The following is a 15,341-nucleotide window of genomic DNA, read 5'->3' as shown; positions in this document are numbered from 1 at the left end:
GGGAAGTTCAGACTGCAGCTTGTTACACCACAGAATTCATTTCCCAACGCCAAGCTCACCCGGCAGGCGACCAGCTCATGCCATGGGCAGCCGGGACGAGGAACCCACAAGCCCCCTCCTGTGCCGAGGAGGAGAAGGAGGAGGAGGAGGAGGAGATGAAGGAGGAGGCCGGGCCTTGTGGAGGCAAGCCTCCAAACCCATCCCACCTGCAGCACCTCCGGGCACTGCAGCGCTCCAAATGCCAGCAATGGCTGCAGGGCCAGATTTCTGCTCAGCACCCCTTTCGGATCCCCTGCTGCCTTCAGCATCGCAAGTGCTGACAGAGCGCGTCATTCTTTACAAGAGGCAAAACCCTACAATTCCTCTGATCCTACCCAAATCTGGGCACAGCTTGCCATCAGCGAACATCGCAGAGAGGACCGCCAGTGTAACCATACGCTTGTATTTGCCTGCTTCCACTTACTGAATCCCTGCGTGAGAGTGGAAGGTTTCCTACTGAGACAGGAAAAAACTTAGTTTCACACAGAAGTAAGGCAAAGCTGACGTTTGCTTTGGATTTATCTGGTGCCTACATCCATCCTAGCAATTTTTAGCCATTTTACTGTAAAAGTAAAGGTGTGGTCATAACCATGTTAAACCTAGAGTATCAGTTAACAGCACTGAGCTTAAACATGAACACAACTAATACGAGATTGAATCAAAAGACGCGCATTGCTAACGCATTAAATATACAGCCTGTGCTAACCATTGCGTTATAATTGATTACAATTAACAGATGAAGTCAACCGCGCCATCATCTGACACTCACACAGAACACTGTTTGCGAGGAGGAGCACAGAGAGCCTCACGAAGCCGCCCGGCCCACCTTCCTGCCTCCCACCCGTGTCCCTGACGTCCGGCAGCTTTCCCTCGCCGGGGTTTCAGCCGTACGTCTACCCCCAGCGGAGGGGACGGGTCCCTCCCCTTCCATCCGGCTGCACGTCTGTTATATTTTCACAGTTTGTTGGCGTTTTCCCCTCTCCTTTCCCCTAAGGAAGTGAACCCCGTTCTTTCAGCAACCCCTCGCGCAGCGCATTTCCTAGGGCTCCGGCCGTTGGGTGCGACCAGGCTCTCCAGTCACGCTGCACCTATCTGAAACGGGATCCAAAACGGGACACGGCGCGCCAGCGAGGCCTCACAGGTATCGAGCTTCAGATGTTTTGTGAAAGACCGCTTTGTGTGGTTATCTGTCTCCACAGGTTTATTCTTTTCCACAACAAGCAGCCTGGGTGATTCACTGGTAGTTTAACCTACTCCAACACTCATTTCCCTCCCTGCCAACATGCTCCTGCACCCCGCTCCCGTGTGCAGACAACTATTTCCACCCTGGAAGAACACTCTGCACCTGTCCTTCCAAAGCTGCATCTCACTGCCAGCTATTCCTCGCACGTGCCCGCGTTACCTGCGCTGCCGACCCCTCTCTGAGGAGCTCAAATCCTTTCTGGGTATCGTTGCAGATTCAGCGTGCATCCTCTGTATCCCATTATCAAAACCATCAAGGACTTTGCCAAGCAGCAACTGTCTGAGGAGAAAATTCTGTGAACGGGATTAAAACGTCCATCCGGAACGGTTTTCAACCGCTGATTACTTCTTCGGTATAATTCTTCCACCCATCACACCCCGGGGAAGGCATGTTTATGTGCAGCTGACCTTCGCTCTAAGACGACAGCTGCAGTTAAGATGTATTCTTCAAATTACTAGAAGCAAGAAACTCCTTCACTTTCACTATGTAAATGTTATCCAAGTCCACTTGAAAATATTTAGAGCTTTACACAAAGCAGCAAGCTAACAAATCTACTGCAAAAAAAAAAAAAGGAACACTTCCTAGGAAGCCAGCAGTCCTGGCTCCTCTGACGCCTCAAAGACTAAAGAGCGCCTTGCACGTCCACGGTCGTGCTCCATCTCCAAAGCACCTGGAAGCATCAGGCGCGCCTTCCTTCTGCAGGGCATTCCTGCCTGGGACTTCTCTTCGCATCTCCTCCCTCCCTCGCTCTCAGTTTTCAGACCACGCGGGTCTCCTTGTGTCACTGCCTTCTTAGAAGGCAGGAAAAGACGACCAACTATCATGGCAAGAGAAACAGTCATGCGCTTGATTTGTTGCTCACCTGAAATACTTAGCACTAAAACAGACAAGAATGGTTAACGTCATTTCTCCTGGTGTTTTACTAGTGGTGCGGGAAGTTGACAATGATATTGAGCTCTTCTACAGCAGCGTTTCCAGCCACGTTCTCACCTCCCTCCTACCGAAACCCCGACCTATGCTGTAAGGGTTTCCTGTCTAGACTCTCGGTATTCCCTCTGCCCTTTCTAAAGCCACGCTCTAATTTGTCTGCAGGACAACAGCTACCCTCCTTCCGCAAAAAGGACCGTCCGTCTTCTCCTCTGGTATTGCCACTAACATCCTCTCCAGCCTGGCCCTTCATTTTACAGTGAGAAACGGAGCGAAGCCGCACTACCCGAGGGGGGGAGACGATTTACCCCTGCCCGGGAGCTCAGCCCTCTCACCGCGAGCACCGGGGCGGCGCTGGTTCCGAGGGCAGCGCCTTGCAGAGCCCGCTCACCTCCTCCACCTCGCGTCGGCTGCGGAGGTCGACTCTCTTCACGCGGCGGAGGTTCGTGGGAACGCTTCTTTTTAGGGATGTCGCTATCTTTACATTTGGTCGCCAAAGGAAACCACGCAGTACGAATTCAATCACAGAACTCAGTAGAGTTGAGCAAATAAACTTTTTTTTTTTTAATCTTAAGAAATGAGAATGCTCGAGACGTGCAAAAACTACAAAGTCATGTTTCAAACTTCCTTTTTCCACAAACAAAGCACTACAAGCTGCAACATTAGCTACACTGAAGTTTCTTTCCTCTTTTTATTCTTCACTCAAAGGAAATAACCACAAAAACCTCTTTACTCTGCTGAATGATTGTCCCAGATCTGTTGAAATACGGGTGAGGCAGCGCTGTGTTTCTCATGAGCTGAACAAAAGAATTATCTTAAGCAAACATTGCATCTCCTCAGAAAATTCAAACCAAAGTGTTCAGACACTTTAAAAATTCCTTTAAAAACTGATAAAAGTGCGGCTAGACCATCCTGATACATACGTTACGCCAAGAATCAGAGGAGACAGGAGGCAGAAGGCAAAATCCCTGCCTATGGCAATGCCAGATTGCTTTTTTATGGATTTATACAGGCAAATGCTGATGCCTCCCACAGACACAAACAGGAAGGGAAAATCTACAACATATACAGATCCCCTAAGGCTACACATCCCTATGCGATTACGTTCATTCAGGAATTTTCAATTAGCAGTTTCCGGTAACACCCCATTTCTGCCTCATATCCCTCTTTGCTGGGGAGCCCCCAAAGCACTTACTTTCCAACCCAAAAGCTGGGGGTGTCTGGAGGCACTGAAACAGGTGACAGGTTGCTCGCCGCTTGGTCATGCCCCGATCTGAGACAGCCAGCGTCTAACATCTTTCAGGACAGACCTGGCGTGATTAGCTGGGACACGCTGCCCGCACACCACCCGGGGCTCCAGTGCCCTGCGTTTCCTCCCTCATCCTCGGGCAGGAACCGCGGCAATAACCCTCAGGACAGCGACCAGCCCATTGTGCGCACACCCACCCGGCCTCCAGGAGATGCGCCGTGAGCCTTTGCTCCTCGTGGTGCTCACACACTGCTCTACCTCCCCGACAAGCCTGCAGCCACCTGTCAAAGTCGGGATTTTGTCTGGCGCGCGGCTCACGACCACTGGTGACAACACGCCGGGTGCCAGGCACGAAATTCGCAGCTCAGAATCACGCAGGGAGCCTCCGCAGGAGCGTCGCTTCTCAGCACGAAGCATCGCTGTTAGCTTCAGGAAAGGGTCCTCGATTAGGAAGCCCTGAGTACGAAACTACCCATTAACAGCAAACACAACTTCAACCCAACGCAGAGACGCCTTCTGTAGGAAGGCGACGATGGTGGGTGAGACGTGTCAGCCTGCCGCTCAGGTAGAACAGACCCGGCACCATCAGCGCCCACACGCACAGCGCGGTGCCGCTCACTGCCGTGCCCGCACCCTGTTGCGCTCGCGGTCCCACCACCGGACGCAGCCCCGGCCCCCTGCGAGACCCAGCGCAGACCCCCGGGGCTCGGGGCCCTCGGGGGGGGGCCGCGGCTGCCCGAGCAGAGGGGACGGGCCGCGGGCCCCGTCAGCCCCGCACGGCGGGACCCCACCGGCCGCCTCCGGGACCCGCTGCCCCCAGGAGCCCCGGGAGGGCCCCGCACAGCGGGCACAGCGGCCGCCCCTCCGGGAGGCCCGGACCCGGACACCGGGGCACGCTCGGCCGGACCCCGCCGCGCCCGAGGCCGCCGCCTCGCGCCCCTCAGCGCCGAGGCCCCGCTGCCCCCCGGGGCCGCCCCGCGACCCCCGGCGCCCTCCTCACCGCCCCCCCCCCCCCCCGGAGCCCGGCCGCGGGAGGGACGGGGGGGGCCCCGGGCCGGCGGGGGGAGGCCGCCCGCAGGAGCAGGCCCGGCCCGGCCCGGCCCGGCCGAGGGTCGCGGCTCCCCCGCACTCACCCGCGCGCAGCGGCCCCGCGGGCGCGGCCAGCAGCAGGAGGCAGAGGCAGCTCCGCGCCGCCCCGGCCATGGCGCCCCCCGTCCGCATCGCCCCTCCCGGCCTGGGCGCTGGGTCCGGCCGCCGGCCGCGGGCTTATGGGGCCGGGCCGGGGCCTGCGCCGCGCCGCCCCCCGGGGCGGGGCCGCTCCGCCCGCCGCCGGCAGCACCACGGACAAGGGGCGGGCGGCGGGGGCTCGCCCCGAGCCCCGGGGGTGGGCACCAGTGCGAGGCGGCCGGGAAGCGGCCCGGGGGCGCCCGCGGGGGGACGTGGGCGGGGGGAAGCCCCCAGCCGGCCGCCTGAAGGCACCGGCGCGTCTGGGGGCTGCTCGCACCAAGACAACGGCAGGAGTGACTGCGGGCTCCGAGTAGTTCAGCCGACGGACGGCCCTGTGAGAAGTCACAGAAGCCTCGGGGAAAAATGCTCCGGAGCGTGTACTTGCACCTGCCCGCTTCCAGGGCAGAGGCAGGGCACCAACACCGTGCCGCCCGCGGCTGCCGAAACCCGTCTGGCACCAGGCGCCCCGGGCCGCACGCGTGGTCCGATCCAATGTCCGAGTCCCACGGGACAGGGGCTAAGCCTCAACCACGTGCAGCAACACCGCAGTTCGGAAAGAGCCCTGTCGTTTCAGGAGAAACACCCCAACACCTCCTCATTCAAAACAATCATTCTGCCGGCCTTTCCTTCCAAAAATCCTACACTATGCACGCGAAGCACGTGGAGATAAAACTTCACGTTAGCGTTCCACTACGTGATGCCACAGGATACAGGTGCGTAAGGGAAATCAGCTGCTTCTGAATGAAACACGTCACAGACTTTACTGCCGTCCGCTCTGAGCGTCACATACTTTGCTTCAACCTGCCGCTGACAGCACACAGCGACGTGTTAAACACCCAGCCAAAACACCCCGCGGAGCACGGTGCCTTCCTCTGAGCGCAGACGGCATAAACAACATGTGACGTGTTAGTCACGTTAACTAACAGGTTACGGAGAGGCTATTGTGTAGTACTTACAGTATACTACAGTACTAACTGTGCAAGAGCCTATGTGAAGAAAACCCACTGACAACTTTTCATATACCGACCTTTTCTGGTCTTCTGCGTCTGGTAAATTACAGTTTTTTGTTTGTTTTTGAGCATCCACGTTGCTGCTGTTGAGCAAAACCGACGCAGCGAAATATCTCGCTGTGGATCCAGGGCCAGGCTTGTGCCAAAGGCCACAGAGATCTCATCAGCGCAGACACAAACAACAGGCAACTGCACGAGCGCCGGGGGAGGGCTGTCAGCGACACCCACACGCAGGTCCTCACACTTGTAGGGGTCCGACTGACATCTTCAGCATTTTAGAAACCGCTTTTGAGTACAGGTAATGCAAAAGATGACATCAACAAACATCTAACAGGCCCAGCAACTGGTGCCAGTCTTCTCCTTCGCCTTAACTGTGAGTTCTTGGAAGATGTTTGCAGGGGGTTACGCTGCTGTCACTGTGGTGAACAGTTACAGAGAGCCCTCGGCATTCCGAAACTATACAGCCATTTTTCCCAGAGTAGTAGGAAGACGACCTGTGACTCGAGTTTCTTCCCCCAGATATCCTCCTGTTCCTGTTGGGAGGAGGAAACAACTCAACTTGAAGCCAGTTTTACTTATCCTAATGGACCACGCCACAGAGCTAGACAGGAAGCTGGCATGCTAAGTAATGTAGTACTGCAATGTGGGGCAGAAGATTGTATTCCAGCCTAATGTTAGAAGCAACTTTGTGTGGGACAGAGGTTATACGTTTCAACTCTATAGAAGTTACGCATAACTTCTGAGTCAGGTAATACCCGGTGCTTCACATAAGCTAGGCGTTACTCGAGATATATGAGGCTTCCCATGGATTATGATCTTATCATGGATCAAATACGGATATCACTGCGCACTGTACAAATAACACACAAACATCAATCATCCCATAAACGAGTGGTTCCTGCCTGAGGGGCATGAGATTCCCAGGTCTGCATTTAGCAAGAGCCATATCCATCTCCCTTGACTTCTCCTACTGCTTACCACCACCATTCCAGCTTTGCAGTAAAAGGAATTTAAGACGACACACCTCAAAGCCCCAAACCCGAGAAACAGATCAGAAAGGAGGCAAGAAGGCTAGGACAGCTTCTGAACAGCTGTTTTGGGTGAAATGTGAGCCCGTCAGCTTTGGAAGGAAAAGCTCATCTGATCCGCCAGCGGAAATATCCCTGAAATTCATGAACAAGCAGAGCTATCGCTCAGCAGTGGTAGAAGATGTTCTTGGAAGAGAACCAGGTGAAACAAACCGATAAATCCTGGAACTGCTGCAATGTCTGAAGTCACAAATGAAACCTCAAAGGCAAGCACTCCTGCACAGACTGTATGACCAGAATAAGACAAGGAGAAGAACCACAGCACACAAGAACCTCAGAGATTACTCGATATTAAAATCAGGATGTTTAATCTTTCTGAAGGCCTGATTATGAGAGATACTCTCTTAAGCAGGGATTAAAGGCAGAATCGGGAAACATCTTTAAAAAGTGAGCTTACTACAAAAAATGTACCCAAATAGAAACAAATTGTGCGTGCTGGACGTCTCACTTCCACAGGAAATTGGTAACGCAAGAGTAAGCCGTGCAATTTGACAGCCGAAATCATTAGCTGATTCAGCTGATGAGCCAAAAGGACATAAAACTTATTGACACCAAAGGTAAAGTAGTATCTAGTGTGAAAACAAAGTTTGTGTGGTAGATGTTGGAAATAATCTCTCCCAATGCCTGGCCCAAGGAGGGGACTTTGGTGTTTTTCAGGAAAAAGCATCCCAACGTCCTGTGTCGGAGCAGGCACACGCGGCCCTTGCAGCAGTTGATAGTGGGACTGCAGGACGCCCGCCCCGCTTCTGAAAGGGCGCAGCGGAGAGGACAGCGAGACGCCAGGGGTGGAACGACCAGCAAGTAACTGGGGCCTGCGCAGCCACCTGCGGTGGGGAAGAAAGCCTACAGAAGGTGTTTCCTCCTCTGCGTTTTGTCACCGTCAGTCCTCTTTGTGTGCCTTACGGTATCGTATGGACGGTATGGACTGGTCTCTAAAGGAAGCGGGGCTGGCGGAACAACACGAGCGGCAGCACAACGCAGCGCATCAGGGCGTAAATCGGTCAACACGGATACCTGCGGCGGTCCCCGAGGCCGAGAGCCGGGCAACGGCCGCTGCGGGACTGCGCTGGGCGAGGCTTAGCTCCGGTCGGAGAGCAAGGGAGGGGAGAGGCCCCGGAACGAGCCCCCCGGGTGAGATCCGCCACCCGCCGGGTCCTGGCGCAGTTCTTTGCGGGAGCCGCAGGACCGGCACGGAGCAATTCTCAGACCCCCCCCCCCCCCCGCGCTGCCGAGGACGGGGCCCCGCGGCTCCGGGCCCCGCGGTGCTGTAACGGCAGGGCCCGGCGGGGCGCCCGGCCCCAGCCCCGCTCCCACGTCCCGGGCACGCACCGCGTGCTGTTTGTTGTCACACCGTGAATACCGCGCGCTGGGGGCGCAGCCAGCGCGGTGCCCGGTGCCCGCTCCCCCCGGCCCCCGGCCCACCCCAGGCGGCCCCGGGGGCCCACACCGTGCGGCACCCCCCCCGCTGTGCCCCTTTTAAGAGCCCCGGACGCCTGCTTATCCCGCCCCCCGCTCGTTGCCGACTGGCTGCCGCTCCCCGCTAGCAGCCAATCGCCTCCTCATCCGGCGCGCACTTCCTCCCCGCCGCCCCGCGGCTCCCTTCTCCCCCTTCCTTCCGAGCTCCCATTGGCCGCCGCCGGCTACTCCCCGCCTCCCGCCGCGCGGCGCCGCGCGCTCCCATTGGCTGCCGGCAGCACGGCGGCGGCGGCGGCGCGGTGCGGCCCGCGGCGTTTCCTAGCAGCGGGCGCCGCCATGTCGCCGCGGCGCGGCGGGCCGCTGGGCTACGCGCTGCTGTGCGGGCAGGCCGCGCTGCTGCTCGGCAACCTGCTGCTGCTGCACGGCGCCTCCCGCGCCGCGCCCAACAACGCCTCCGAGCCCGACGCGCCGGGGCCGGACCCGCCCGCCGCCGCCTGGGCCTACAGCGACCCGCAGGCGCCGCTCGTGCTCTGCACCTACCTGTGAGCGCCGCGCGGGGCGGGGCGGGGCGGGCCGGGCCCCGTCAGGCCGTGCCCCGCCGCCCCTGACGGCTCCGTCCCGCCCCGCAGCCCCGAGGAGTTCGTGGAGTGCGAGGAGCCCGTGGACCACGGCGGCAACGCCACGGCGCAGCAGGAGCTGGGGCACGGCTGCGTCAAGGTGAGCGGCGGCGCCACGGGGCCCGGTGACGGGGGGGCGGCCTCCGGCCCGGCTGAGGCCGAGGCTGAGGCGAGCCCCCCCCCCCCCCCCCCAGTTCGGCGGGCAGGCGCACGGCGACGTGGACCACACGCGGGTGCAGTGCCGGGCGCTGGACGGCATCGAGTGCGCCGAGCCGCGGAGCTTCCTGCGCGGCAGCAAGCCCTGCATCAGGTAGGAGCCGGGGACGGCCTCCCCCCGCCGCCCGGCACGGCCCGGCCCGGCACGGCCCGGCCCGCAGTGTGCCCAGCACCCGCCGGGGGGAGCCTCGCCGCCGGCACCGGGGAGCGGCCGGGCCCTGACACCCCCCCGCCCCCTGTCCCCCCCCACCCCCCGCTGACCCACCTCTTGCCGCCGGTTGCAGGTACACCGGGCACTATTTTATAACCACTTTGCTCTACTCGTTTTTCCTGGGTTGCTTCGGAGTGGATCGCTTCTGCCTGGGCCACACGGGGACGGCCGTGGGGAAGCTGCTGACGCTCGGAGGCCTCGGGATCTGGTGGTTCGTGGATCTGATTCTCCTCATCACCGGAGGGCTGATGCCCAGCGATGGCAGCAACTGGTGCACCGTGTACTGACAGGAGCAAAGGTGGATCCAAAGAAAACCACAGCGTCTCCGCAGGACTGGGCATGGACGCTTCCACTTGCTGCATAGCATCAGAACAGACTTCTCGTGCGGGTTTCTGCCTTGCACAAACGTGGATTTACAATGCTGTAACTTGATCTGCAGAACAATTATTCCTGTTAATTCCTCTGTACATACCTTGGACACAAAATTGTTCAGTATATATTTTGCTTGTTTACAATAATCTGGGCTTTTTTCCCCTCAACCGGTAACAGTTTAAGAACTCAGATCTTGCAAACACTGGCAATCAAATTAATCTTAATAAAGTCTGGGAAGAGCTGACTCCACTTATCTTTGATGCTAGTAGGGTACATCCACACAGAGATGCAGGCCCCCATCCTGTGGTTGTGTGTGATGATTTAGCAAAGCTTTACAGTTGAAACCAAACAGTGTTATAGAGACTCTGTGGCAAAGTCATGAGCTCCAATTCTAACTGACTTGCTTAAGACCATGTGCGCTTGCTTCGGGTGAAGCTGGGTTAGATCTGGGAGAGACCGCACCCTTCTGGAGAACATCACTTTTCCTTCTTTCAGGCTGGAAAAGCCACAGTGCACCAAAAATAAATTCAGTATCACAAAATGAAGCACTTGTTTCCACTGATGTGGCTTCCCCTACTACGTCCACGTTCTAGAAATCGAGGACACTGCGTCTACCCCAAAGTAGTACGTGTATTACTTTACAGTTACCTGGGTCTCCTGTCCCCTGCCCTTCACGGTTAAGGACATCCTGCGTGGTGCTGCAGCTAAGTGCTGGCTCCAGGGACAGGCTGCAGAGCGTGAACAAGGGAGGGGAGCTGAGGTTAGGCTTGTAGGAACAGCTGGTTGAGAGGTGGACGTTAAAAGTCTGCGCAATGGCAAAATAAAAGTGTTTGACAGCACAGAAAGGACTTGCAGTCTGTAAAACAATCTAAAATTCTGCCATGGAGCAGCCTCACGCCTTCCCACTGCTGGTGGATACTCACATTTGCTAAAACCCACGGCGGGTCAGTGGCAACCGTTTGCAGTTTACAGTCACGCTGCCAAGCTCCACTTGCAGACTCTGGTAACGTCCTCATAAAGCAGATCAGCTCAGCTCCCGTGGCGTTAGAGCACTGCACACATTTATGCCTGTGACGACATTAGTCCCGATCAGTAAACTTGTGCCCCAGTTAATTGACAGCAAGCAGACAAAACGGCCAAATACAAGCTTGGCCTCATTAGTGACAAAAGCCTTACTTCCACCCTGGAGCTGCAGGGGATGGCCAGGAGCCATCGGCGAGCTGGGAAGGGGTCAGGATCGCAGAAGGGTGAATCCTGCATCACGCATGTCCTCGTGCTAGTCAGCCCGCTGCCTGAAGCGCTGCTTCAGCCACGGCACAGAGTGTGCGCGCTACCGAAATGAGCAGAAGCTTCAAGCAACCACACACACAAAAGAGGAAGCCCTACCAGATGCAGTTTGAAAACTTCGCAAGTTGAATAAAAACGGGAAAAGGAAGCTGCTACAGTAAGTCACACAGACAGAACCAGCCACCCGAACCAGAACCGTATATGCAAAAGTCAATTAACATTTGACGTAAAACACAGCAGACGTATACTTGCCACTCTCACACATTTCTGCAAATTAAGCACCCTCCAGTTGTCTGCATTCAGCAAATTTCTGCCGGTGTTACTTCTACTTCTGTCTTCAGTGGAACTGCGAAGGGGTTCGCTTTGGCAGGGAATTGTGCCTGTTCTAGTTTTGGTTTGTGGGTTGTTGCAACAACTCCTTCTGTCTGGGGAATGGGATTTATATCCCATTTAGGTCACAAGTAATCTGAATTTGGCAGCTTTGAATAGGTCTCGGGGCTGTGGGGTGGGTGGGGGGAGCGTTCATTATAAAACTACCACATTCTTCAGACTAGTGGAACAACGGGGCTGGAAAGCCCATGGTGGGAAAAAAAAAATTAAGCTGCAAGCCAGAAAGAAAAAAAAATAATAATCCTGTGTGCAGAAGCCCATCATCATTAACATCTCCCCATGCGCTCAGCCCCGCAGCTGCCAACTAACAGCAGGGGCTCAGATTCCTTCCGTAGCCGAGGCCATCGCTGACTGCGCTGAGTGCCGAGGGTGTCGGCCATCAGGCCAACCCTTCCTCACGCCCTCATATTCAGAAAGGCAGCAGTCGTCACGGCTGCCCTGCTGCCCATGGATTCAGCCCTCCCAGGCCAGAATCTCAACTTGCCATTTTTTTTCTTCAATGCTAAGCGGAAGCTTCTCAAGCGTTCTCCGCTCTGCCTGAAGTTATGCTACAACTTGTTGTGACCACAGCTTAGGGCAACATCTCATACTGCAGTCATGTGCAATAAAAATGGATTATCGTGCTGTACATTTTAAAAGTGTTTTTTTTTTAAATAACTGTGATTTTTAGAGGTTATACCATTTTAAAATCTGATAAAGTTACCTAGTTGTTACCACTTTCCAACTAAATGCACGTTCGCAGATTTTTAAACTGGAGCTCGCTGCTCTTTCCTGTGATCTTTCTAAATTCTTGAGGTTCTTCGGTTTTTGTCCAAATGTCTTCTCCTGAGTCCCTCTCTCTTTTTTATTACATCACAGCACTAAAATCTGGGGGTACACGTTAGGGTATAATCTCAAGCTTCGCATGGGAGCATAGGGAAAAAAAAGTCTGTGCTGAAGCTTTTTAGGTTTTGTTCGCTTTAAAAAAGGTTTCGGAGGGATGGAGTCATAAATATAAAGACAAAACAGAGAAATAGATGTTGTAATATGGTAAACGCGAGCCCAGCCCTTATCTCACCCTGAAACGTGCGCGGGCCTCGGCCCAGCGGCCGTGCTGCTGCGGCGGCTCCGAGGGCGGCTCCGCGCGGGCGGCCTGGGAGCCCCGAGCGCCGCGAGTGGAGTCCCCGCTGCCAGGCTCTGCTCTCACGGACAGAGCGGATGGAAAAGCAGAACGACAAACAAAATTTGCTTACTTGAGAGCTCGTGGAAGCGTTTCGATTCCCACGTCTTTCTTTCCTGACTGAATTTTCCCTAGAAGGACAGAATGAAACACGTTCCCGAAACCAACCGAAGCACGGCCAAAGCCACATCGCAGCGAAGACCGAGAACTCGCTGGTACTGCCCACAGGAAAAACAGCAGCAAATTGCATTGCTCGCGCTTTAAACGCTGCGGATCATTTTAAGAAGAAAGCCTGAGTTGCTCCTCTGAGAAGCGGTGCGTTCATGGTCTCAGCTGAACTCACCGCAGCGTTCAGGCCAGCAGCGGGCACCAGTGAAGACAGAAGCGGCCCAGGTTTGTGTTCGCAGCCAGCCCCACGGCTGTGCAGTGTCTCGCGGAGCTGCCTCCCGCTCCTGCCAGGCCTGGGCCACTTGGACCATGCCCGCAAGGCGTCGCTCCCCTGAGCTGCCAGTAACCACGAGCAGGAGCCACAGTAAGCAGCCACTTCTCCGACCTCTCTCTGTGTAACCACGAGGTCCTGCAAGGGACCGGAGGGTTCGCTCGGAGCAGGTTGCAGAGGAGGTGCCAGCACTTACCGTCAGCGTGCTCAGCCCCGTGACCTCGCCACCCCGGCGGAGCAGAGCCCAAAAACTACGGCGGCACCTCGCGTTCCCACAGACGTCTGTCCCCGTTTTGGAGGATGGCCCTTGCAGCAGCAGCTGGTTGAAGGCAGAATCGTGAAGTAATTCTGAATTTCGCTTTCACAACAAGACCAGCTTATTCCAGGCACAACTAGGGTTGGAATAGGAGTTGCTTGGATGACCTTAAGGCCACAAATGCACCCGCAATGTTGCATTTGTTAATGTTAATTCAATAACAAACCTGTGGCGCAAGAGGAAGAAAGAGTTACTGGAAGAAACATGAATTTAATTTCCCAGTGACAGTAAGTTTGAAATCCCAGCCTCAAGGTTGTGCTTCCCCAGCGTTTACTTAAAGCAGGGAGCAAAGCTTTAGAAAAGTAAGGATTCCTCTGGTAAATGACGAGATTCGCTGGCCTGAGGTGCATCACAGAAACCCTGCGGTCCTCAGACGGCACAAACCCAGCGCATGGGTGCAGGCGAGGCCATGGCACCAGCCGCTTCTGGGCGAGGTGTTCAGGTGCCCCCGCACCCTGCGCTTGCTGCAGCCCACCAGGACCCCCCCGGGGGCCATGGCAGGGCCGGGTGGCCTGGGGACAGCCCCCCCCCGGCAGCTCAGCACCCACGTGGCGAGGGTCTGGGGGATTTTGTAGCTGAGAGGGAGCAAATAAACACAGCCTGACGAGGCACACCGAAGACAAGCACCTCCCGTGCGCAACGAACGCTTAGCGCCAGGTTTCCGAAACAAGTCGGAGCACGGCTGTGGGCGTCACAACGGCAGCCGGTGCGCCGAGCGCTTCGGCAAGTCGGGCCCTGCCTGCTCGTTGTCCACCTCGAGTGGCAAACGCAGCCCGCAGAGCTCCGGCGGCTTCCCGCGAGGCTCGCCAGTGCTCCCTCCGGGTCAAACGCCAGCGTCCCCGCACACTTGCACCCACCTGCACTGAGTTCATGGGTGCCCTGGATTTTCCACATAAAAGTATCATTCCAGTGTTTAAATAATATTATGTGATGGGTACTGATATTTTTTAAATTGCTCTGAAATTAAAAGGGCTTCCCAGCATTTTTTGGGGAAAAAAAAAAAAAGTGTTCAGTTCAGTTATTATCTTCACTTAACAAATGGATACAGAAATTTCCATTTTGTTAGCTGCTACAGTGTGCTACATCGCATGAGGAATAAGCTCTGACTTTATTCTCCTATAAAGTGAGTTCCACTGCTTTTAATTCCCATTGTGCATAGGGCTGATGGAAAAAATGTCAAAGCAAATCTGGGTGGAGGAAATTCTCTTCTTGTAGAACATCTCTCATTGTAAATGAAAGAGTAAGACCTACTATACCCTGCTAAGATTACTTTCAGATGACTGCGCTGCGGTTTCTTCATTCTCAGTCTATCAATGTCAGCAGCAGAGGCAACAAAAACATACACTGGGTGCACTGCAATGAAATAGAAAAGGAACCGAGAGGAATTAGATATGGGCAAAAGACAGGCAGTAAAGAGAGAGATTTAAATTCACCAAGGGACAGCCTGAATTTGCAGACTGCAGCAGGGTAGGGGTCTTATTAGCAATGTGACTTCTTCAGAGACACTCTCCAGGGTATGAGGGTTGTCTCTGCGCAGGACCACCCCTGGCAGTGGGTGCTGAGAGGTTTGGGCACCTACGGGAGGCAGGCACGGCTCCCCTCCCTTCGAGAGGCATCTCCTCCGCTGAGCAGGACCCACACCACCTCACGGCAGGCAAGGACGAGATTGTGGCTGGCAGCAGAGCCCCTGCTGAGCCGCGAGCCCTCTCCCTCCTGCTGGTCGGGCCAGCAGGGCTGGTTCTCCCCGCCAGGAGTGTAATTACAGCAAGAAGGGCTCAGGCCAGACACTTCCTGGGTGCTACTTCCCGGTGCAATATTGCTGCGACTGCTGCGCGGACGTGCATGCAAAGAGGAGAGGCGCCCACGAGACAGTTGCTGCTAATTACAGAGCGGATCACAGAGCCCAAACCTGGGAATTTCTGGGGCATCGCTCTCTAAGCATCCAGGAATCCCACTTAAAGCTGACCAAAGTGCTCTCTGCTGCCTGTGGTTCCCACACCCCCGGGGGCAGCGTCTGGAGTTTGATCTTACGTTGGCGATAGCATCTGTCTGAGCGCAGCCCATGTCTGAGACCTCCGGGCCGAGCTCCTCGTCCTCTCCCTGCCCATCGCTGCTGAGGTCGGTGGCATCTTCCA

At 56.0% G+C, this 15,341-nt stretch overlaps 2 protein-coding genes and 1 long non-coding RNA gene across 5 annotated transcripts in view; 1 reads left to right on the top strand and 2 right to left on the bottom strand.

Annotated features, from left to right (window-relative positions):
• Positions 1–4,758, bottom strand: part of ADAM9 (ADAM metallopeptidase domain 9) — a 28,905-nt gene extending 24,147 nt beyond the window's left edge. For both annotated transcript variants that reach the window (XM_080568736.1, XM_080568738.1), the window contains exon 1: positions 4,592–4,758. In XM_080568736.1, coding sequence (XP_080424862.1) covers positions 4,592–4,679 — 88 coding nt within the window. In that variant the 5' untranslated portion in view covers positions 4,680–4,758. The remainder of the gene's footprint in view (positions 1–4,591) is intronic.
• A 3,707-nt stretch (positions 4,759–8,465) lies between these two features.
• TM2D2 (TM2 domain containing 2) lies at positions 8,466–9,859 on the top strand. 2 transcript variants are annotated; one of them, XM_080568741.1, is made up of 4 exons: positions 8,466–8,741; positions 8,829–8,916; positions 9,011–9,126; positions 9,379–9,859. In XM_080568741.1, exons 1-4 carry the CDS (start codon positions 8,536–8,538, stop codon positions 9,605–9,607), a joined length of 639 nt encoding a protein of 212 aa, XP_080424867.1. In that variant the 5' UTR covers positions 8,466–8,535; the 3' UTR covers positions 9,608–9,859. The 2 variants fall into 2 exon arrangements, with proteins under 2 accessions (XP_080424867.1, XP_080424868.1); XM_080568742.1 differs by having other exon boundaries at positions 8,468–8,741; positions 9,317–9,859.
• Positions 9,716–13,080, bottom strand: LOC308183123. Its single transcript, XR_013942297.1, has 2 exons — positions 12,525–13,080; positions 9,716–10,945 (listed from the first exon to the last, which is right to left on the bottom strand). It is a non-coding gene; the product is annotated as an uncharacterized lncRNA (long non-coding RNA).
• Between the last annotated feature and the right edge of the window lie 2,261 nt (positions 13,081–15,341).

The sequence above is a fragment of the Anser brachyrhynchus genome (genome assembly GCF_964034855.1).
Source record: "Anser brachyrhynchus genome assembly, chromosome: 26".
NCBI lineage: Eukaryota > Metazoa > Chordata > Aves > Anseriformes > Anatidae > Anser > Anser brachyrhynchus.
This window is presented reverse-complemented; position numbering and strand designations above follow the sequence as displayed.

Coding starts and splice junctions, on each gene's coding strand:
- TM2D2 (XM_080568741.1), top strand. CDS start 8,536: ATGTCGCCGCGGCGCGGCGGGCCGCTGGGCTACGCGCTGCTGTGCGGG. Junction 8,742..8,828: donor CTCGTGCTCTGCACCTACCT/GTGAGCGCCGCG, acceptor CCCGCCCCGCAG/CCCCGAGGAGTTCGTGGAGT. Junction 9,127..9,378: donor GGCAGCAAGCCCTGCATCAG/GTAGGAGCCGGG, acceptor GTTGCTTCGGAG/TGGATCGCTTCTGCCTGGGC.